At 48.3% G+C, this 23647-nt stretch overlaps 1 protein-coding gene across 12 annotated transcripts in view; it reads left to right on the top strand.

Annotated features, from left to right (window-relative positions):
* Positions 1 to 23647, top strand: part of PITPNM2 (phosphatidylinositol transfer protein membrane associated 2) — a 124123-nt gene that overhangs the window by 75786 nt on the left and 24690 nt on the right. For 9 of the 12 annotated variants that reach the window (XM_062589683.1, XM_062589682.1, XM_062589680.1 and 6 more), the window contains exons 3-11: positions 1535 to 1749; positions 3473 to 3594; positions 5242 to 5475; positions 11725 to 12048; positions 14334 to 14429; positions 17864 to 17968; positions 18861 to 18931; positions 21779 to 22023; positions 22488 to 22677. In XM_062589683.1, coding sequence (XP_062445667.1) covers positions 1535 to 1749; positions 3473 to 3594; positions 5242 to 5475; positions 11725 to 12048; positions 14334 to 14429; positions 17864 to 17968; positions 18861 to 18931; positions 21779 to 22023; positions 22488 to 22677 — 1602 coding nt within the window. Of the gene's footprint in view, positions 1 to 1534; positions 1750 to 3472; positions 3595 to 5241; positions 5476 to 11724; positions 12049 to 14333; positions 14430 to 17863; positions 17969 to 18471; positions 18655 to 18860; positions 18932 to 21778; positions 22024 to 22453; positions 22678 to 23647 lie in introns of those variants that run through there. The other 3 variants (XM_062589685.1, XM_062589677.1, XM_062589684.1) reach the window with 3 other exon arrangements.

Below are 23647 nucleotides of genomic sequence, written 5' to 3'. Positions count from 1 at the left end.
ACGCAGTGCTAGGGATTTCTTTGGAAGCTGAAAGACTCCTAAATCTATTTGGTACCAAACAAGGGCTTTTAGATCTGGAGTTGCTGGTAACCGTGCGATCTAGAATGGTGGTTTTAATCCAGCTGATGGATGATGCTATATGTAGTAATTCAGCACAAAGAGAATCCATATTTCCATTTTGTTATGATTTCCCTGTGCTTTTGCCATATAATAAAACCCTAAATCTCCATAATTTGTAGGAACTGTTCCACCCAGATGCTGTGCTGTTACCCTGTGAGACATACTGGCTGTGCCTGCTGGGTTACTGCCTCTGCTGAGACCTTTGAATTAACCAGATCTTTAGGTCATCAAGATTATTTAATGTTATTGTCATAAATATTTGTCCAGGACTTGGCCAGTGCTTATACAAGAGCTGAAAGGCTGTATTTTTTTTAAACAGGTTGTTTGTTTTAATGAACTGCCAGCGTGAATGTTTGATATAAACTTTAGAAAAAGAGCTTCTCTTTTACGGTAGTATTGCAATTGTGGAGTGGGAAAAAAACTGAATATTTAGATTTGTCAGTTGTTTAGATTTGTCATTTACAACTGTTTAAACTTTAAAATCACTGGAGAGCTATTTAGAAGTAAATATCTTGCTTTTTAAGTACTTGTGTTGCTTGTCATCCCGCCTTCAAAAGAAAGGCCGATCTCTTGCACCTTATTAATCACTTTCTGTTAAACAACATTTTCTGTGGCGTTGTTTGTATGCAAAAAAGAAAAAAATGTTTTTGCGTTACTTTTTGCAGTTGATTCTTCCAGTCGTTTCTAATTTGTTCTCAATTGGCAAAGTATCATCCTCTCAAAAACAAAAAGTAAAATATTAACAATATGAATCTGCTGTTTGGAAATAGTGACTGTTATGTGTCATCGTGTCTGCTGAAACATGTCAGAAATGAACAAATAATCGAATTTGTCTCTAACTCGTAGAAGCACAGAATTTGGGTGCTTTTTTTTTTTTTTTTTTTTTTTTTGAAGGCACTTTTGACAAATTCCTCAGTGAGGGACAAAGCTACAAATAAGCCAAAATACGGAGGCTGCCAGAGGGTGCTGTGTGCATTCTGGCAAACTTGGGTTGTTTCTTCTAAATATCTTAATTAGCAGAGCGCAGTCCTCAAGCTGTTCTCGGAGAGTTGCTGCCCTGCCAGACCACAAGCAACGACTCCCCAGATACCGTGGTTTTAGGTCCTAGAACACAACCTTTAGGACTGTGACGTTGCGCCGAACGTGCGTCTGACTCCTCGTGCTGACGTTACGCCACAAGAACGTGCCGAGCGTGACAAAGTGCCCTGCGCCGCGGCAGCCGCTCTCGTGAAGCTCTCCGAGCCACGCGCAGCCCGTTGCGGGAGCGGGAACTGGGGTGGTGGCACATCTCCGTTTAAACCATCGCTTGGTTGTATAAAATCATACTCCACAGAGGTCCTAGAAACCATCTCCCCATCTGGGTATTTACCATGCACTGGAAGGATTAACCGTGGCGATTTATCTTCCCTTTCAGAAAAAGAGCAGAGAGGAGACATGCGGGGAAGGCAGCGGCGTGGAGATCCTGGAGAACAGGCCCTACCTGGACGGCCCCGGAGGCAACGGGCAGTATACCCACAAAGTGTACCACATCGGTATGCACATCCCCAGCTGGTTTCGGTCCATATTGCCCAAGGCAGCGCTGCGCGTCGAGGAGGAATCGTGGAACGCGTATCCTTACACGAGGACGAGGTAACGCCTGTCACGACGTCTAGCGTTTCGTCGCTTCAGACCATTTGGTGTCGCTTTGTGTGGCAGTGACGTCTCTTACGTCTTCAGTAATATCCTTTAGAGCAATTGTGGGGTCAAGTCCTAAAATTCTGACTAGTGCTTAAATCTCGGGAGTGCGAGCGTTGCCTGCGCTGCCTGCGCAAGCACTTCAGAGCTTGTAGCTGGTTGCTCTAAGATGTGAGCTGTTCTGCTGATCAGAGCGTGGGAAATCTGGAATAGATTTTTATTTAGTCTTGTATTCTGCACTGCATGTTCTGCTTCATGTTGCAGATACCTACTAGCTCGGTGAAGCTGGATTTAAATGCGCATGGTGATGGGAAGGGTGTCATGTTGAATGCGCAAGTAAAACGGGTTTCATTTGTTCTAGGTGGGAAAGTGTGGGGAGAGAAAAATCTGAAAAGAATGTAAAATGCGGAAGGTTTTCTGGTGCGTAGTTCTGAGGACTTTCTTGTGGCATTCAGCCACAAGAGCAAACCTGCACCCTACGGCCTTTACCGTGACAAGGGAGGAGAGCCAGAGGCTCCCTGGAGCCCCCTGGAACCTGCTTGTTTCGGCTGATTTCATCTGGGAGGGCTTCAGAGACCCCGGAGTGACCAGTCTGGGATCTTCCTGTGTGCCCATTACTTTGGTTTAGAACATTGGCCGTGTTGCAGGCTTGCAAGGCTGATGTTACTGTCCTCTTTCGTGACAAAAAGGCTGTAATGAGTGTGTTGATTTCGTCAGAAAAACTTCATAGTTTTATTTTTGCTGGTCTCTGCTAATGACATTAGTTTGGGGAGGGGCAGGAAGTGCGTGACTGTGCACGAGCAGTTGCTTGGGACTGTTAAAAAAAAAAAGAAAAAGAAAAAAACAACTGAACTGTCTGATTTTTCGTGTGATCAGAGCCCACTTTCTGTCTGTTTTTTCAATTCTCTTGAAATGTCCACAAACCAGTAACGTAGGCAGGAAATCTGGCCCTGCACAGAATCAAGCTGCATTTTATTCTGCAGATTCTTGGCGAGAGCTCGGGTTTTCTCCTGGCTGGGGTTGCATTTCCAGAGCATCCCTGTGTTAGTACCTGTGTCCTATCCGTAAGGATAACGTAACTTGTTAATACAGCAGATGTGAATGCTGTCTCCTTGCTGAAAACCCCTTCTCTAAAAGCAGTCTGTCCTGGTAGTCCTCTCCTGGAGGAGACGATGTCAAACCGAGTTGCAGGGGTTTTTTGTCAGTGTCTCTGCAAATTGAGACTATTTGCCTTTCCCCTCAGGCTTTCTCCTGCCAGTGCTTGCTCTTGCTGGCTGAGAAGTTGTTTCTGGGCCTGCGTGGGTGCCCAGTCTCCAGTACTGGCTCCACACCGGCTCCGTCTTTCCTGTGACCTGTGTAGCGCCCCGTGGGGAGCAGGTTCCTTCATTGCTGTGTGCTAAGGGTTTTACTAAAACAGAAGCCACTGAAGCCACGAGTCCAAGGCAAACTGCTGCCTTAAGAAGTTATTGAAGAAATCTCAGTCTCTCTCTTTTCTTTCTTTTTTTTTTTTTTTTTTAGTCTATATGATCTGTACAGGTGATATTTTCAATCTGTCTGAATTAAAACATGAGTAAAGGCTGGCTTGGATTTGAGACTGATTTTATACGTCCTAGGAAGTGTTTTCTCTGCTTGCTGACGTAGCAGGATTTACTCCAGGCTGTGCTGTTCTCTCTTTCAGATATACGTGTCCCTTTGTGGAGAAGTTCTCTATTGATATTGAGACATATTACAAAACTGACCCAGGAGAGCATGCCAACGTGTTCAACCTTTCTCCTGCGGAGAAAAGACAGACCATTCTCGGTGAATAGCCCTTTTCCTTTAGCTTGTTTTCCTTTATTCTGCTTTTTGTTTGCCACGTAAAGGATTTTTCAAGGTGTGTCCCGTATCTTCTCCCCACCATTAGTGAGCAGGCTGCTGGGTGAGGTACAACACGTAGGGTGAGAAGATCCGACTCCTCTTCTCGGCTTGATGTAAATTACATGGCATTTCTAGAAAAATCATTTCAATCCCTTGTCCGTAAAATAGAGCTGATGTTTTCCTATCTCCTTCGTGCGGTGCCGTGAGAAGTAAGACTTCTAATTATTTGGGGAGTAATAAATAGAAATAAATATTGAAGAGGAAAACACTTGCTACTTTATACTGCTTTATAACTGTATAGCTGCTTTGTGTATACGAAAATACCATTCTTGTCAGCGCTTCCAAAATTTGAAAGTGTATTTCATTTTTGCTTCCCATCACCGTCACGCAGGTTAACACTCAGCTTTGCAGCCTTCTTTGGGAGATCTTATATACTTAAAAATTTAACAGGGGAAAGGCAAAAGGGAACATCTTGTAAAAAGGCAGAAGATGGCAGGTGTCACGGCAGCTCCTGCATCTTGCAGTCCCTCGTGGCCTGCGCCGGCGGCGTTTGCAGGAGGCCTCCCGGGGGGCCGGGGGTGCTGGCATCACTTGCTCATGAAACTGCTGGGACTCGACTAGTGTTTGAGCTCGGTCTGAGTCCTCGAAGGTGCAGAGGCGAGAGCTCGCTGTGCCCAGGAGCTATGGAGAAGGACACCTAGCGGCTGCTTTAACTCCTTAAGCTCTGTTTTTCTGCAGAACAGGGGATAGCCGATGCAATTCTACTTGACCGTCACTTGACTTAAACTTCTTTATTTTGAACTTCAGTGTCCTCATTGCTGTATGTGTCTGATCAGGCTTTCCATATTGCACCAACTTAGCCCTCATAGGCTCAGCAGTGAGATACTGTCCGTCAGTCCAAATGCTAGATGCTTCTGCTGAGGTTCGCGGAGGGTTGCAGATGTTGAAAGTGCATTCGCTCGTTCTGCTCCCCTTGCGTTTTCTGCTTCTGCATTGCCAGTTGTTGTTAATTAGGACAATTTGGGATTTATACTACAGAGGGTAGAAAATTTAACATGTTGAGTGCAACAGTAGCCTGTGACAAGTTACCAGTAACCTCCCTTGATGTACTCCACAGATAAGGTGTTCAGTGGATAGAGCCTTTTCCATTAGAGTACTAAAACAAGGCAGGTGTGTTTTAACTGTCAGATTAGGCAGAGCTATATCACTGTGAGTGATCGTAGAAAAGCTGAAAGACAGGATTTGCAAAAGATCTTTGTGGAGCTGAAAATGGAGAGCGTGGATCTCCCTGGATGCTGTGGACCTGCAGTTGCTGTGGGCAAAAATATCCATCTGGAGCAAAGCATCTTTTTTTCTGGAGCTGTGTGTGCTAATTCCCTGGCGGAGCTGGGGAATCAAGCTCCTGAGCGCTGTCCAGGAGCAATTTATAAGCAATGTAAATATCAGTTGTTTTAAGTGTAAGTAAAAAGAAACTGCATTGCTGTAATGTTTCCCGTAATTACTAAAATAGAAAGAATTTCTGGAAAATTGTATTTTCTTCCTTTGTTGAGATAAAGGAAGAACTTAACTGTTTCTGTTCTTTTTCTATAGATCCTATTGATATTGTTAAAGATCCTATCCCTCCACATGAATACAAAGCTGAGGAGGATCCAAAGCTATATAAATCAGTGAAGACTAAAAGAGGCCCCCTCTCCGAAGACTGGATTGAAGAATACAGGAACAACCCTGGGAAATACCCAATCATGTGTGCATATAAACTTTGTAAAGTCGAGTTCAGATACTGGGGGATGCAGTCCAAAATCGAGCGGTTTATCCATGATGTTGGTGAGCATTTGTAGCCTTGCAAGGTTCCCTGTCAACTCCTTAATGTTGTTTCTGAATTGAAACACACAGGTGAGGTATGTGCAATGTAATGTATCACAAGACGTGTCTATAAGGAGATTCTTGGACGAGGCTGCCCTGTTGTGCACAGAGCTATGGGTCAGTTCAGAAAAATCACGTTGTTCTATAATTTATAATCACAGTATGTGTGAATCCAGATCATGTGTAGCCACTGAAATGGTTGCAGGTCCTTTGAAGGCAAGATCTTGTATTTCTTTTTTTTTCTTTTTTTTTTAACGTAAAGATTTGTTTGTTGAAAATTTGGCCAGTTATTTTTCAAAATCTATCACCTCTCTTTACTTTGAGCAGCCTTGGAGGATTTTGTCCAAAGAAGTGAGCTACACTTACAGTCCCCCTTCTGCGGGTCCAGGAAAGGGCTCTCTGGAGAGCTGCTGGTCTCCGCTGCTTTGGGGCAGAGCAAGTGGGTGCTCGGAGGAGCAGACATCTCTGTCCTCCGGGCTCTGCGTCCCGCTGTGCTTGTAACCTGCCGTGGGTCAGGGGCAGTTCTCGGTCATGACTAAACGTGCCGCTTCGACTGATGCGTCACGCTTAGGTCAGTGCTTTTAAGGAGGTGGCTGTTGTTTGTGTCCCAGGAGTAGCTAAGTGGAGACTGTGCAAGTCAGAACTGCGGGAGCAGCGCCAGCGGTAATTTGTTCTTTGCAGAAAATCTATAATACAGCTGCTATAGTTTCTGAGCCTTGCCACAGGAGATGGAATCTGTGGCCAGGTGGAAAACTGAAGGAATGTTTCTTTAAATCATTCCCATCTCAAAAAACGTAGATCTGTGGCTGTCCTCGGACACAGGCGCAATGAAGAAGAGGCCAACTTGTCGTATGTGTGGAGGATGCTGGCTAGTTTCTGTACGCGGTAAATTCCCCTGCCTGACCTCTGCAGCTGTCCCTTTCGGTGTGCAAAGCTGCTTTGATGTGCATGATGCTAGCGTAAGTAAATGGTTTGATAGCTCTTCTCAGTCGTACCATGCTCTTGAGAGCTAATGTGGAGAACACTGATAGAGCAGTGGAGCAAGGCATACGCCACTCTCTGAAGAGTCACAGGTACCTCCTTTTAGAGCTCCTTTGGTTTTACTTTGCCTGTAGATGGAGGTTTTTACCTGTTACAGACTCTGTTACAAGTGGCTGTCTGCAACAAGCTCCCTCGGCGTTTTGGTGACGGGTTAATTTAGCGTATACGGTGAAACATGGGGGCAGAATAACAACTCCATTGTATCCCTTAAATTAAAAAGGAAGCATGTGATTCTTCCAGTTGTTTAGAGGTGCTTGGCGTAGATTAAGCTGTGGTCCCTTAGAAATGCTTCTTTTGTATTTCATAAAAGATTGCCTGCCGTTTTGCTCTTGACTGAGGCTTTGCGGAGAGCTGAGCCAGTTCATTGTCTGCCTTTCAGAAACCTTTCCACTCGGTTATAACGATGGCAAATAATGTCTTTCAATGTGGTTAAGATGCATAAAATCAGAAAAGTCTTCAAGGGGAGACAAAGTTGAGTGACTGAAGAGCGAAAGCAAAAACTGCAGATGTCTACGGAAGATGGGTAGCTTTGCCTTGCAACGGGATAGCCGCGGGCAAGCTGCCATGGGGTAGAAAAGCAACTTTGCCCATGTGCAAAGACAGTTGGGTATGAGGATGTTTAAGTTGGATGTGGGCTGCGATGTGGCTGACCAAGCTGTAAAACGAGATGACGGGCCCAGGTGCCACAGATGTGGGCGTTCCTGTCCTCGTTCCTCTGTGCCCAGACCTGGCAAAGCCATTTCTTGGAGAATCGGCTCTCCGTGCGCAGGGTCGTCAAGCCAGCAAGAAAACTGAGGCATGGTCCAAGAGCAGGATCCAGGCTCTGCCCGAGGTGGGAGCAGTCCTTTCCTGGGCACACTGAAACTGGAGACTGACTTGAAAGAAGAAAACTTGTGAATTAAGTGATGGATGAGTTGTAATATGTGGAAAGGCTACTGAGTGCGGAGGGAGTAACTCTGGGGGATGGTGTTGAAATGTTCTCCGTCTCTTACTGAGCCTAACAGCCATTTTTTCTGATGACTAATTGGACCGTTACTCAGTGCTTTGACAGCCTGAGACACAGACTGAAATTGTGGGCCATTAGTCTACTTGGCTGTAATATTTGTATGCTTTTTTACTCCTTTTCCATAGAATTTAAGTTTAATTGGACTGGCACTGCATAATGTTCTGCTCCCACTCACTTCCTAATCATGCAAGTGGGCTATGGCTCTTTTGTCGTTAAACAAATGTGTTGGCTGTGGAAGGGTTATTGATTATACGCTGTGGCAAAGTGGGTTCCCATCCTGGTAACTGGAGCTTTGCCTAAGCCAATGCGTCTTAGGGTACGTACGCCCGAATTGTCACACAGGGTCGAAGGGAAATGGTTTTAGAAGGCTCTTCTGCCCCACGTCTGCTTCAGCTAAGCACCTTAACGAGAAAGTTCCCCCAGTAGGCGCTGTCCCTTGGGGCCTGCACGTAGAATTTTGTCTTTCCCAGCCCGGGCAGATCCCATGGCTGTGACCGTGTGCTTCGCTTTGTGAGTGCTCTGAGCAAGGGAAGGGAGAGGAGCGAGCGGAAATACCTGCAGGCTATGTATGATCAGATGCCTTCAGACAACGGGGACTGTGCTGACGAGGTTGTGGGATCTGCTGTGGCTGTCAAGGAAGTAGTGGCACACAAGGAAAATCAGACATCCTTTGTCTGCTGCCAGGCAATTTTGTGTTAAAAATGCTTTGGGATGTTGCCACTGGATATATAAAAAGACTTTTTGGCTATCCGTAGATTATGTGGATATTTGAGTGGGGTTTGGAGCTTTGTTCTTTTTTTTTTTTTTTTTTTTTTTGCATTGAGTTACCGTCGGCTACTGTTTTTATTTCAAATCAAAAGGCAGACAAAAGCTTCTCCAATTCAGCTAGAGAGTCCGCCCAATCTTGGCTTATCTCGTGCTCATTTATGCTTCCTTTTGTGAGCATAGAGTACAACACCACAATCTGCAGGCAAATCACTCACAAAAGTCAGCGCTTCGAGGACTGAACGGGTCTCTGCGGCAGAGTTGTTGAGATGGCGAGTTGAAAGGCAAGTGATTTAAATGTTTGCACCCTGCTAGACTCTTCGCAGATGATCTTTCCGCAGAGCGCAGTGGGAAATGTTGTAATTAAATCAATGCAAAAATGATGGGTACTTCTGAGCTCAGTCTGCATATGTGCGTGTGTGGGTTTTTTTGCTTTTTAAACCAAAGCGTTGCACTCGCTAGAGAAATAATAAAATCTTGTTAACCACTTATATTACTGAAATCCACTAGTACCGGCCTCCGTATAAAAATCTTGTTATTTTTGCCGACTTCAGTGCATGATTTGCCTGCTCAGAGCATGGTCTTATTCCCTGGGTGGGGAGGAGAAGGCTTGGATGAACATGGCACGATCTGGGCAGAGGGAAAACAAGCTCTGCACAATCTGCCCAACTCTCCTGTGCCGTCAGTTCTCTCTTCCCAGCAGGAAGACGTCCCTGGGAGACCCTCCGCTGCCCGGTGGTCCGTTGCCGGTGGCGTTTGCCTTGCGGAGGCAGAGGGGAGCAGAGCCCGCAGCGGGACGGGACGCGGGAGCGCTGCGTTGCCCGCGGGCTCCGGCCCGGAGCAGCGTGGCCAGCGGGACGGCGTCTGCGGCCCGGGCAGCTCCCGCTCCCCGGCAGCGTGTCCCACGGCTGGAGGCGCCCCTGAGACACCTCTTGAAAACTCAGAGTGGTTACAAAGAAAATTTCCCAGCTGCTCTCCGATCCCCAGGTCTGCTCCATCCCCTGCTTCTCGCTTTTCAAGGAAAAAGCTTGCTTGCTCTCTGACGTTTGGAGAAGACCATTCCGGCCACCACGGCAAGGCTGCTGCGCCGTGGGCACCGTGCTGCACCGGTGCTGTACGCGCCAACTGGGGCTGTTCTCCATCGCTGGCCATGGAGATTCTTTCCTATTTTTTCGCTCCGTTGGCACCTGGAGAGCCTGGTTCTCTTCCAGGATTTTTAACCTGTGCTTGTGAGAGCTGCAGCACAGCTGACGCATCCCAGGCGAAGGCCAGAGGCTGGGAAAATGGTTCCTGTCTTTTTTGCTTCAAAACTGGGCTGGAGTGAGAGGCACCGCAACCACGAAGCCCTGTAACGGCATCTTACTCTCAGAAGAGTGAGGCTGTAGAGAAGCGGGGTTCGGGGGTCTCTGGTGCAGCCGCTGTGTTCGGCGCGGTGCTGGCGGGGGCGATGGGCTCCACTGGCTCGAGCGAAGCGGCACGGGCGATCCCTCATGGGGAGCCAGGAGGAGAAGTGCAAGAGGGCGAAGGGGGACTTCGGAGGCCGTCTTGTTTTCCGCAAGTGTTTTTCTTCGTTCCTTGTGTTAGTCCCTTAAAACAAAGATAACGTGCGATGGGTGGCGTCTCGGCCCTTGCAGAGAGGGTTTTGGCAGGGCACGGGAGCCGGCGCGTTGGTGCCCCGGTGCAAAGGCTGTGGTGCTCACCAGGCCGCTGCAGCCCGGGGCTGGCACGGCGGAGGAGGCCGGGGAGCGGGAGGCCCGGGGGCCTCCATCCCCATCGTTGCGTTTGCTCACAGTCTGCTTCCAAGCAAAGTAGAAGCGGACGCTGTGGCCGTGACGGAGTTTGAAGGGTGTGTGTGGCTTTGGGGACGGAGTTATGGCAAGGGAAGCGCGTTCCTGGCTTCCGAGGTGGATGTGATGGGAGTTCAGTCCGCATTTTAAGCTCTGCTGAACGTCAGTCGTGGCAGGAGGTGAAGAGGCTAAAACATTCTCCTGCAGTTCTGCAAAAAGTAATCAGGTGGGGGAAATAACTCTGAGTCTCTGCTGAGGCTGAGCAGAATGATGTTGCCGAGGACCCTTGTGCTGCCTCCGAAGGTCGTAGCCTGCTGGCTCAAACATGCATCTGCTCTGTGGAGCTCCTATCTGAAAGGCAGAGAAATACATAAAAATTTGATGGATTTAATCTTACTGTGCAAACGAAGTTCAGGTGGAGCTGATCCGTCGTGTCGACTGCTGATCTCAGTGCTTGTTTGCTCTGGGTGGAATGATTTTTGGTGGTGGCTGGTGCATGTATTGTGGCATTAGGGACTAACCAAGGTTCAGAGCAGCAGACAAATGGCCAGGCCTGGAAGGAAAAAAAAATGTACATATGCATATATAAATACCTGCCTGCCAGCTTTGTGGTGCAGAAAGTTTCTGCTTTGAGCTCTGAAGTGGAGAGTTGTTGCTCTATAATCCCAATGACACCAATTCCCACTGTTGCTTTTGGCATGTCCTTCGACCCGTCTCTGCCTCAGTTTCCCCATAATTACAGGAGGAAGAATAGTCATTGATTTTTTCATAAGGGCTGCTGAGGATTAGCTTGTCAATATTTGTAGAAGCTTTTAAAAGCACCATTACTGCTCTGTGCTCCTATCAGTAATAAATAGCTGTTTGGAGCCTTGACCTGCCGTGAGCTTTTCAGCTGTAATATTGGTTGAAAATCCCGAGTGATTGTTCTGTTTTAAAGTCTTAGTGGTATGACAATGGCAGCCAACACTTTTAACTCCTGGAAGAAAGTTTCTGTTGCCTGGTCACAAGCATTGTGTGTGTTGATATTCAGATGGTTCTTCCTTCTGAGGATGTGACACTCTGAAATTGTATTTTAAATGGGCTTTACCGCTTCATTTTTCTCATATAGCAGTAGAAGGGGGCTGTATCTGTAAAATAAAGTGTCTTTCTTCCCTCCTTTCCTTTGCTCCCCAACCCGTTTTCTCAGAAGCTTGTATTTCGAGACCATTTTCCCTGATAAATAGAAACCAGGCGCAGATTTCTAGGGGAAGGAGAGATTTCAGTTGTCTTAACACTGCCAGCATGGGACGTACTCCCGCCACATTACCACCCTGTGGTAGCTGTGCAGTGTTCATGAAGGAACCACTTGAAACTCTCCTGGATAAAAGAAGGTTGTGTTTGGGGGTCTTTTTTGTTTTTTTTTTCATGTTTATTTTGCTGGTAATGTACTTCACTTTGAAGACTGAATCCGAATGTTTCAACTTCCCACAACTTCAAGGGGGTTGGGACATTTGGTCTCTGCAGCTGGTGGCTCCTTGGTGGATGCCACAATGTCTTGAGGCTTAGGGGATGTGAACACATCTCTTTGCGAAGTTTTGTAGCACTGGTGACGGCAGCATTCTGGCTTTGCAGGCTTGCGGAAGGTCATGGTCCGTGCCCATCGGCAGGCCTGGTGCTGGCAGGATGAGTGGTATGGGCTCACCATTGAGGATATCCGGCAGCTGGAGAAGGAGGCGCAGTTGATGCTGGCTCAGAAGATGGCCCAGTTCTGCAGTGAAAATGATACCGAGCCGCATGGAGCCAAAGACTCCCCTGGCGAGAAGCACGTTGAAGCTGACACTGTTTCGCCTGTTGACGCAGAGGATGTAGCTAGTAACAGTGAAACAGCATCTGGGAGGTCACTCACCAAGCAGTGGTCTACCTCTTCCAAGTCCTCACGATCTTCAAAAAGAGGAGGTAAGATGGGACACTGATGAACTGCTCCTCTGTGAACTGTGCAAAGGTCATGCTTTGGGGAGATATGAGCACATTCCCTCCTAGAGGGTTGTCCCCTCTGGGACAATGCATATTGCTCCAGCGAGTCCCTTTTAATGCCCGTATAAGAGGTCTTCTCTGGTGGTAGTGCAGGCTCAGTCTTCTCAGATGACCTCTTGCAGGTCTGAGAATATTTCTAGTTGACCCATAGATATGATTCTCATTGACACATACTCTTTGGCTGGGGGGAAATGTTCCTGCAGCTGTTCATGCCAGAAGCTGGTGTTAGGCTGCCAGGGTGCTGCAGTACAGCTTGGGCAGCTCAGCACCGCCATCGGCTCCCAGGGGGGCGAAGGGAGGTCGCCATGCTCGGTGGCCCCGACGTGCCGTGGCTCTGCAGACGCCGTGCCTCGCAGCCTGAGGTTCGGTGGGACCATTTGTGTTCCCTTCTAGATACTGCTCAGCCGGCTTGCCGGGTGCGGTAGGCTGTTAAAGCCGCCGTGGGTGCCTCTAAGGGCTCAGCTTTGAGTCCTGGATTCTGTCGCTCGCCCCTCCCTAGTCAGCCACCTTCTCTGCTGTGTTAAACTCCTCGTTTCCGTGAGTCGTTCTGCACAAAAGGGTTTGAATTCTCAGAGAGCAGCAGAAAGAGAGCTTGACCCCTCGGCGGCTCCACCTTTCCGTCGAGCGCAGCGGATAGCTCTCACAGCAAAGAGGGCAAAAATCTTGATTTTTTTGTTCTTTTCTGGAACCCCCAGGGACAGCCTTTCCTCAGCCATCTCTCGTACGTACGGGAGACTGCGACTTGCCTCGCAGTTTTTTATTTAGCACTCCATCACTGATTTCATCCCAGGGTGACCGAGATACGAACAGTGGTTTTACTTTGCGGTGATTCAGTGGAATGAGCCCCGGGGAAGAGCCTTGTAGTCTCTTTATAAATCATTGCATAAATATAAAAGCACTGACTGTTTTGCTTGCACCAGGACTTCGCAGCAATGGGCCCGTCCTCCGGGGCGCTCTTGGCCCTGAGCCCCTCTTCTCGTGCTGGGGGGTTCTCTGGGAGCTGTGGTTTTCCAACCTTTCGGGATTTTACCTGGAGGTTTTCTCTGGCAGCAGAGCCTGAGTTTCTTTTAAGCTGCAGATTGCCTCGGCTTTTAGAGGAGAAAAAAAAAAAAAAACTAATGGAAGAAATGAATTGTGATGTGCTGGGAAGTACGTCACGCAGATATTTTAATCCTTCTTCGTGCTGGCTTTAAGAAATGGCAGCGCGTTAGCATATGGAGGCAAGGAGGGCTGCCTGCGAAAGGCAGCCGCGGCTCCGAGAGCGCTCAGTCTTCCCCCCGCCGTCCGGGCGAGACCCCTGGAGCTAGCAGGACCCTTGTCGCCATCCCATATGTTATTTCATGCTCTATTTTTAGCAGCTGTCGCGCGAGCCCCTTGACGTCACGGCAGCGGGCTCGGCTCGGCTCGGCTCGGGGAGAGACCACCTCTCCCTGGGGCGGCCTCAGCGGGCTGCCCGCCTGCGCCGAGCTCGGCCGCGGAGAGCTCAGGCTGGATCGCTGCTGAGTTACGTCTAAACTAACGCCGTAAAACACTTAAATGGCCCGGGGAGCTGCGGAGAGGGAAGGGAAAGGCGGCGGGGAGGGCTGAGATAAGGAGGCAAGCAGGAACCCAAGGGCGCGCCGGGTCTCCTCGCTCCGGCAGGACAGCTGCTCTCACGGCCCCCTGCGAAGCCGGGCAGAGCGTGCTGTTTAAGTCATTCGCGTTTCAAGTTTAAATAGATCTCTAATCCAGTTTGCGTGGAAGCAATTTCCTTCCACAGAAAACAGATGATTTCTGTCGAGGCTGCTCTGCCTAGTTACCTGCCCGAAAGTTGGTGAAGCCGAGGCGTGGTTTGTGTGCGGAGGGGAGGCATGGAGAAAGCTTCCAGTCAGCCTCCTTCCTTTCTAATTGCAAACTTTAAAACCCAGCTGACTTTGCACGTCCTACTAACAATTATAAATAGCTGCCATTCAAAATAGCATAAGAACGATGCAAACAGCTTGCTTTAATGTAGCATCTTGCTGGCAGGTTGTAACAACAGTAAACAAACAGGATCTCTAAAGCGGTGCACTGACATCACACCAGCATCATCGGGGTTTTGTGTTTTAATATTGCAGCAGTGAATTTTTCATAGCGAACACACAACTCTTCCTCCAGCTAAGATCATGTTGGGAACTCTCTGTCTTGTCGATTTAGCGTACCGCATAAGGCTTTTCTGTTTTTTCCAGCAAGTCCCTCACGCCATAGCATCTCTGAGTGGAGGATGCAGAGCATTGCCAGAGACTCGGATGACAGCTCAGACGATGAATTCTTCGATGCACATGGTATGTGGAACCTGAACCACCAATGTTTGCTTTCTGAAACGGTGGGGAAAGAGAACGGAAAGCGTGGGGCGGGGTGGGGAAGACTTCTTGCTTTCTCTGAAAGCTGCTCCTTTCTGACCAAGATGTGTGCAGCATCGGTGCAGCTTCTTTAGGCATTCCAGCATCACCCAGCAGACGGTTAGATTTAATGCAGCAGCATTTGGGGCTCAGTGTAATCTGTTTGAAGTGATCTTGAACAGTCTCAGCATTTGGAGCTGTATTTTATTCGGTGTAAATGAGCATGGGTAAAATTCATCAATGCTAACTGAACTGAGGGTGTGTCTGAATCTTTCTGATTCAGGTGACTGATTTTTTTTTTTTTTTTAATATCAGTAAAAAGCATGATGAATTGTCCTGTCTGGGCCTGAAGAGACCCAAGTTTGCCTTCATTAACTCCTTATTCTCCTGTTGCAAGAAATACAACAGCAAATGCAGAGAGGTACATCAAGTGCCAAAATTCATCAGTGTGGATTGCAGAATTCCCGAAGTAATCTGGCTGTTCGTACTAGGCGAAAGCTCTGTTATTATTTCTGTGCATGTGTGTGGGAAGATGCTTTGTTTGACTGCACTCATTTTGTATATTGTACTTGATGTGTATTTAAGCCTGGAAGGCTTCATCTCTGCTGACGACAGATGGACTCTTCTCTCCGCTTGTAATGCTAATCTAGCCTAGTTGCCCAGTATGTACTGATGAAGTTAGTGACCTTTCTGTTAAATGAAGTTATTAGAAGATCATGCCCCAGTTTTGTAAAGCAGAATTTCATGGATGTTCAGCTGAACTGCAGTTTAGTCTGAAGAAACTGATAGTTTTGCTTGCCGGGAGGATTCTCGTGGCAGGTAGTCAGGTGCGCTTCCCAAATTCCCCGGGAGTGAGAGCGTGCTGGTGGCACGCCGCTGTGGAGTAGCGACTTGCACAACAGCAGAGTAAGTGGCTGCTGTGTGCAAGTCAAGGTGATAAATGTGTCTCCTGCCCAGAAAGAGAAGGACCAACTTGCTTTTAAGTGTCTCTGTTTATCAACTTATGTAGTGTCTGCAAAAACTGTAGGTAAGGGATTTATCGTAGCAATATACATACAAGAAAAGAGGAATAAGTCATTGAAATGGCTTCATTGCTATCCACCCTCCGTCCTGCCTTTTTAACTACTTGGTGATAAAAATAGTGATAGAGACATTTCCCATTGGGATCCAGGCCCCCAGGGAATCCCTGAACTGCTCCTAAGGGGCTGGGAAAGGAGAGGTAACAAAAATGAGCCTTGTGCCACAGTTGGTACCCACAGCTCAGTTGCAATGCTTCAAGGAGCTTGCTAATAAAATAATACTTTAAAAAAAAAAAAAAAAAAAAAAAAGCAGCTCCACTTCTGCCGGTACAGAATGTGTCTCCGTTTATGTACAGATTGTGCTCTGCAATCCACGCAGTCGAGTTTGGAAAATCTGCCTAACGCAAGGGGATTTGGGCTTGGGAATTGCAGCCTTGCCGCGTGCCGCTCAGCACGGGCGGCCCTTGGGAAGGGCCCCGCGTTGCCCCGTGCTCTGCAGACGGGGCGCAGCTGCTCGGGGTCCGCGAGCAGGGATCGGGCACCGCGGCGCTCGCGGGGCCGATGCTGGCGCCAGCACAGCCCGGCCGCGCGGCGGCACTGGGCAGAGACGTCAAGCGCTTCCCGCAGACCGCGCGGCTCCTAGCAGCGCCGTGGGTGTAGTCGGAGTCCCAACAGATCCCTTGCTTCAGGCTTCCCACTCTCCTCCTTCCCTGGCATGCTCTGGAAAGAGGGTGGCAAATACAGTAATATCCATCCTGTAATAAATACCAATAACAAGAGCAGTATCCCATTCGGTGGGCACTTGTGCAGCAATAAGGACTATAATTAAACCTCTCAAGGAAGTAAGTTTAATATTTAGATTAAGTTGCTGGAGGAGTTTTGCATTCAATCTCCTTCTCAGTTCTCTGCCAGCGTGTGTTGCACACGTGTGCTTTTGCCTTGCTCCGACCACGGAGCTCCGTGCTCCCTTGTGCAGGGAAATGGAAGTTTGCTCACATTTTTTCTGTAGCTGAAAAATGAAACTGCATATTGACACACCACTCCCTAGGTTGCTGTCTTTTATGGTCAAAGTGTTAATAGAAACTCCTAAAAATCAACAGTCTTTGCTTGGCTCCGTACGGTTCACTGTATGTACAGATTTTTGAGCTATTGCTTAGATTTGCCAAGAATAACACATTTCCCAATCTTTTTGTCGTTGATCCTAGGATTCTTCCAACTAATTATTTTATTAGTAACTATACAGCAACAAGAAGGAGGGAATCCTGGTCCATGACTCTGAAGGTTACAGCTTTTAGATCTCCAAGACATCCGAAATTGCTGTTATTATGGTGTTTATAACTCTTTATTAAATTTACACAACACTAAATTTTCAGGATAGAAATACTCGGCATAGAACAGTAAATTAATTAGAAACCAATTAACTTCCATAACAACAAAAGCTACATCCTCAAATTAAAAAATAAAAATAAAACCCCAACAACCCAAACCAAAGGCACCCTCCCAAGGCTTGAATTGCCCTAATTAGGTGTCCTGCGGGTTCGTCGGGGAGCTCCAGTCTGTCAGGGTTAAACATCTGGTGGACCCAGCTGGTGCTGGGTCCGCGCCCTCACCCGGGCTGCTGCCCCTTCCGAGGACCTGCGGTTTGACGTACACGTCTTTGGGGCCCGCTCTCAGCTCCCGGCTCGTCTTCGGGAGAGCCCGGACCTGTCCGATAACCTGGTTTTTTCATTAATCTTCGTGGAACGCGATGTTTTGGGGCTCCTCGTTCTCTGCGAAACTTGGCCGCCGGTAGCCAGCAGGTCCGGACGACGTCGGGGCGGGCAGGAAACGGCAGCTGCTCTCATCTCCGAAGGAAATCAGGCTAAAGATAGCCCCGAGAGCTCCCGTTTCCTCCGTTCCTCGTGCTTTTTTAGGTAACGGTCCTGTTAACAACAGCGATCCCCGACTTCCCCCGTGGACCTCGCGTGGCCTTCGGGCGCCCCGGGAGGACCCCAGGGCAAACGGTGCCTTCTCCAGGGACCCGCTGGGGCTTCCGCGTCACGGAGCGGGGCCCGGGGTGGCCTGGCGACAAAAACCTCAGATTTGCTACTCAGAACGGTAGCATAAAAATCCATGTTCCCCCCCCCCCATCCTAGGATTTTATTTGTTAACAACATGTTGGTTTACTTTCTTAAATGCACTTTGATTTCCATATGGCAAAAGCTGTAATATCATGCTTAATAAACACTTGGCTGGCTTAAGTCGTAATAAGATTACAGAGAATTACGAGGCCTTACTTTTATTTCTGATTCTGTTCTGTGCTCTTGTCTGTATACATATTTGTGTGTGTGACTCAAAAAAAAAATCTGTTTTTTAAAGAGGACTTGTCTGACAATGAGGAAATGTTCCCGAAAGAAATAACCAAATGGAATTCCAATGATCTGATGGATAAAATTGAAACCCCTGAATGCGATGATGTCCAGGGTAAATTTTTTTTTTTTTTTTTTTTTAAGTTAAAACTGCATGTGGCATTTTACGGTCTTTCCATGTAATTGTTACAGCCACGTTCTGAAAAAAGGTAAAACTTGTTATCTTCATCTCACAAAAGGAAAAGCTGAGACAGAGCGTAAAAATAGCTGTCCAGCGCTGCGGAAAGAGAGCTGCCCAGCGGGAGCTGGCGCGAGGAAGCTCTCGCTTTCTCTTTACGTCCCGCTTTGGTTCGGCTCCTTTGTGCGACAGACAGGATTCTCCGCTATAATGATGAAATATTCCAGCTCGGCCTTGAATTACTTGAATTTCTCGTGCCTCTCCTTTCCTCCCGCTCCTTCCTCTGTCCTCGCCTGTATCTGCCTCGGTTTTATTTTCCGCTCACCTCTGTGGCAGTTTGAAAGGAAGCCGACTCCTCTACCAGCGCGCGGCTCACGTGGCCGCGCGGCGGAAGGTGACACTTAGGCTGTCGGGAACAAAGTTGCTCTGCGTAGGCGCAGACGCCCGCATGCGTCAGACCTCTGCTCCCGCAGCACGGCTCGCGCAGCGCCTTTTATTTTCCCACAAACCGAGGATTTCTGACAGTTGGGCGCAGATATCCCGTTGCTGCCGTGTTTAAAAAAGCGAGGATGCTGGGTCGCTGTAATGAGAGATGAGCTTGCCAGTGCCCTCGTCTTACCGAGGTTGTGAGACGTTGCCGGACAGAAGTGACCCTGCGTTGGCCAGGCGCCCGAAGTGGGAGGGGAGTGGGGAGCAGAGGACATTTTTATGGAAACAATTAAGGAGATCTGGGGCTGAGAGGCATTGGCGCAAGCAGTGCCATCATGAAAGATGGCCTTTGCCAACCAGCGGCTCGCGCTGCTGACGTTTTAACCCTCTGTGCTTCCAGGCGACTTGTATCATGAGACGTCGGCAGAGTACCACGTTGCCTCCAGCGTGGAGCGGCTCAGCATCATTGAGGTAAGCGGGCGTCTCAGGTGGCTGCAGTCATCTGGCCCGTAGGCATCTGTCCTTCCCTGCTGCCTAGATGACTTCCCTGCTTGCAAAGTGCCTGCTGAACTGTCTAACTTACGTCATGGTGTATCAAAGACCATGACCATCATCTTGGTGTTATTCAGTGTGCCAGGCTACGAGATGATGCTAGTTTGGCTTTTGCTGTGTTGACAGCAAACTTGAGGGCCATGGGGACAGTGGGTGGCCAGTGATGGGACCTGCTCTAGCTACCTGCGAGCCATCTGCATGGCAAGTGTAAGCCGACAGCAAGGCCAAGCCATGAGGTTTCACATAGCGCCTGAAGTGGTGCAGAGAACTTGTCGTCCTCTTCAGAGGGCCCTGCAAACTCAGCTCCCTCCCTTGTCTGGCTTCACTTTAGAAAAAGAGCAGACCTGAAGGTGAGATGGAAAAACGTGTTATTTGTGGGTATTCACAAACAGTCTACTACACTAGTATGAAACTCCTGACTAACCATGCAGGTTAAAAGGTCCAACATGGGACCTTTTTTCAGGTTAAAAGCCTCCAACATGGAAAGGTAGTTCCAGAAACAGATGTTGTCAGTGACACCAAGCCTTGCAGGAGCGCTCTGAGCGGCCACCTCCACCCTAGGTTCTCAGCAGTTGCTCGCCTGGTCCCCCACTTCCTTTAGGAGAAGAGGTTAATGAACTGGAAGGGAAAGGAGCTGCCAAATGACTGCTGATAAACAGTTGGATGACCTGAGCTTGGTGACTCACATTATTCTCCAAATGAGCATGTTAAAACATTTGCCTGGAAGTAAAAGCAGCAGAGATGCTGAGAGGGCTCCTCCCATGCCTGCAGCCATGTGCTGCCAGGCAAAGTCCGCCTTGCAGGCACTGTAAACTCCAGCCCCAGAGCTGGTCAATAAAGAGCAGGTATTAATATGGTGTCGCAGTACTAAATAATTGAAGCCATTCTTATGCAGGAGGTCTGAGAAATCTTCCTGACAGAGAGTTGGGTGTGAATTTTAATACCTCCGGTGGGCTGTGAATCAGCACACGCTTCAACGTTTTCTGGTAATAACGTTAGCTGTTAGATGTTAATGTGCACCTGGGCATGCTTCCCTCCTGCCAGCACGTTTGTCAGGGGCTCAGCCAGTGCTCCAAAGACAGCAGGTGACTCAAGATGCTAAAATGAGAATTTCCAGAAGGAAAATCCAGTTGCCCCCCCACCTACGTACACTCCCAAGTGGCTACGGCAGTGCCTCCGGCCCGGGGACCGCCTGCCTTCGGAAGGAGCCCGGCTGCTCTCAAGCGTCTGCGCTAGCCCACAGGAGCAGAAGAGATCAATACCTGCCCTCACCTATCCTGAAGGCGTTGGGAGCCACGAGTGCTGAAAGCTTTATAGTGGGTTGCTACTAGAAATAGTGACTGCTCTGTCGTTTTATAGCACGCGGGCGGTGCGAACGGGTGCTCTTGTGCCTGCCCCTGGGCCAGCGCGTCAGGCTCGCGGCCGTTTTGGGAGGGCACTTAATGTTAACCCGCCTCGGAGCTCAGACACGACGCCCTCCCTCCCCCCAGATGTCTGTTAAAGCAAAGAATTTATTTAACATAATAAGCGAAGGATCTGGATAGCCAAGCTGAAAACCGTTACCCTGTTCTTTCAGCAGGCCCCCAGCCACATGTTGGCCACTGCTTGGGTGACAGGGGACTTGAAAGTTTTTCTCCTTTGGTTACTCTTTTGCAATGCTTTAAGCAGATCTGAAGCCTTAGGCTTATTTATAATTTCTCACTTAGTCAAGCAGATGAAATGACTGATATCCTCCTACAACATTTTTCCCAGGAACTTGCCACTTGCTGACCTAGCTGTCCTTGTTTGTTAGTTTTGCTAAATATGTGGTTTACTGTCAGCTGCGGCAGCTGAGCACAGAAACCCAACAGAAAGTAATGCCTAGTTTTTGTTTCTTTATTTTTTAGCCTAATATGCGCAGGTAATGGCTGTACCACTGCCATGTTTTACCTGGGTATGATTTTTTTTCTTTTTGATTATATTTTTCTACCTTTTAGCATTCCTTTTGCTTGGGATACTCGGTTACATTAGGGCTTAACTTTTGCACAACAAAACTCTTTCCTGAGTTTTAAGCTGCCCGTTAGCTCTCTCCCTGGGCAGTCACAGCTGTTGCAGTTGTGTGCATCTGGGTGTGTGTGTGTGTGTGTGTGTGTGTGGGCATGCACGTGGGTAGGATGTAGGGCTTGGAAGATGGAGTCTGGTTCTCTGCTGTTGCATCCAGAGGAATGTAACAACCTCTTCCACAAAATAAGCCAATGCCATCTCGAAGGCAGTTTGATTTCTTGTCCACAGGCCTGGAGACGTTATTCCAAAACCTCATACCTTCTCTGCTTAAAAAACTCATTTTCAGCCTACCTTTATTCAGGATCAGTTTAGGCTCTTTTGGGCTTGTGCCTACACTTGCCTTCAGCTTAAGTGTTCCTCTTCCTTCCTTATTTTTTTTCCCCACCATGTTTGAGATGTTTCATCCTCCTGCAGCTTTGCTAAGCAAATCAAGCTGAATTGTTTCAGTCTCACTCCCCAAATTCTCCATGCTCCCTGCTCTTCTGTGGACCTGCTCACACTGGAGTCCTCTTCGCTGCTTTAGGGTGGCCCAACCTAAACGTAGCCCTCTAGGTGAGGCTTGGCAGGGCTTTGGTTTGTACTGTGTCTGTGCCTCTGCTGGAAATACTTTACTTAAGAGATTAAAAGGGTGATAAATTTGTGCAAAATGTACTTGGGACAGATGTAATGTCTTTCCTTAGCAAAATAAGCATTTTTATTATGCGGTGTTTCATTCCCATCTAGGATGAATCAGTGCAGCCACTAATGCAGCCAAGTAAAATCCACGTCCTCCTCTTGGTCCTCCATGGAGGCAACATCCTGGACTCAGGAAGTGGTGATCAGAGCTCTAAACAAGGGGATGTCAACACCATCACAACAGTGTTTGACACAGTGATGAGGGTACATTACCCAGCTGCTCTTGGGCACATTGCCATCAAGCTAGTCCCTTGCCCAGCCATCTGCTCTGAAGCCTTTTCACTGGTGTCCAGGTGAGTTGCCACCGTCTTGTCACAGAGAGACGTCTACACAATTTTGCTGTTTTTCCCATCCACGGGATGCTCTGCATGTTGTATTGAGAGCTATGACTACGCTTTGGAAATGCACTTATTAATAAACTAGTGAGGCATTCAATCTCAATTTCATACTTAGCTTTAGTGAATACAGTAATCATGCAGCAAGACTTCTGTGATTGATTTATTCTAATTAATCCAATAAATACTAAGACTTTAATTTCTTGTCTAAGGGTTGTTCTATCAGTGTAAGTATGTTGTTCTTGAAGATTTATGTTTGATGGGAGGGAAGGATTTATTAAGCTCTCGCCCATTCACGATGGAATAAATGGCCTTTCTGTCTTGAGGCTTTCTTTAACGATCCATGATGCTGACCGTACTGTCTTGTTTTCACCATCCCGCACATTAGACTCTGTCTTTCCAATCTCTTGTGCCCTGCGCAGCCTCAGCCCGTACAGTTATGACGAAGGCTGCCTGTCCAACAGCCAGGACCACATCCCGCTCGCCGCGCTGCCTCTGCTCGCAACGTCGTCCCCGCAGTACCAGGAAGCGGTGGCCGCAGTGATCGTCAGAGCCAACCAGGCCTACAGCGAGTTCATCCGATCCCAGGAGGGCACGTCATTCAACGGCCAGGTGAGCCGCTGGCTGCTTTTAGCCACAGTGAAAGGAAGAGCAAGTGAGGCAATTTCCTTCTGAAGCTCCTCTTTCATTAATCTCTCGGAAGGGCTGGAAACGCGACAGCGTCGGGCTGCAATAAGGAAGTGTCATGCTTCTCTTCTTCCTGAGAGGGAGAAGGATTATTGCTTGTGCTCTGTCTTGAACCTTTGGGATTCAAAGCAAAGCTTGAGCTTGTGTTCAGAAATGAAGCTACAAAGCTGTGAAGCTAATCAATTTTCAGCACGACACACCTTTCCAAATTAGGTGCACTACATCTGTTACTAAATGTGATCTCTATTCGCATGGCAAACCAAGGCTGTTTAAGTATTCCCATCTTTGAAGGACCTCCAGCAGCTAGCGCTGGAGTTGTTACAGAAGTGGGCTGCTTTTTGAGACAACACAGCTGCTGGGCCCCCAAAGCACATCACTTCTGTGAGCAGAGCGGCTCTCTAGCCAAGCAAGATTTGAGCTCTTGGACGAGCTGGGCATGTGCACTGCTGCGGTGTGATTTAGCCATCGGGGGCTCGTTCCCAGCCAGCGCTGTGCCCAGGGTCCCAGCTCCTTAAACAGACTTTTAGTACTCAGGGATCTCGGTGCTTTTTTTTGCCTATCTGCTGAATACCCTTGGAGGCAGAACAGCGTTATCTTCCCCTCGTAGAAACAGGGAACAGAAGCAGCAGGAAGCTTCCCTAAGCTTTCCTTAAGTCATACAGAAGGTTGGCAAGGAGGGAAGCAAGCTTGTGTTTGGGGACCTGGGTTAGGGCCATAGGCAGTGCTCTGTGTTGCTGTTACTTCTCTCCATTTGGCTGGTGGGGACAGCCAGAACACATTAGCTGTGTTCGCTAGCGAGAGTGTGCGGGGTATGAGTGCGTGTTCACTGACAGAACAGTTCTGCTGATAAAAAAAAAAAAAAACAGGCATCCTGTTGCCCCACCTTTCCTAGCTA

This window comes from Rhea pennata, chromosome 17 (assembly GCF_028389875.1).
Source record: "Rhea pennata isolate bPtePen1 chromosome 17, bPtePen1.pri, whole genome shotgun sequence".
Classification (NCBI taxonomy): Eukaryota; Metazoa; Chordata; class Aves; order Rheiformes; family Rheidae; genus Rhea; species Rhea pennata.
The sequence above is the reverse complement of the archived record's forward strand: the minus strand, read 5'-3'. Positions and strand labels throughout refer to the sequence as shown.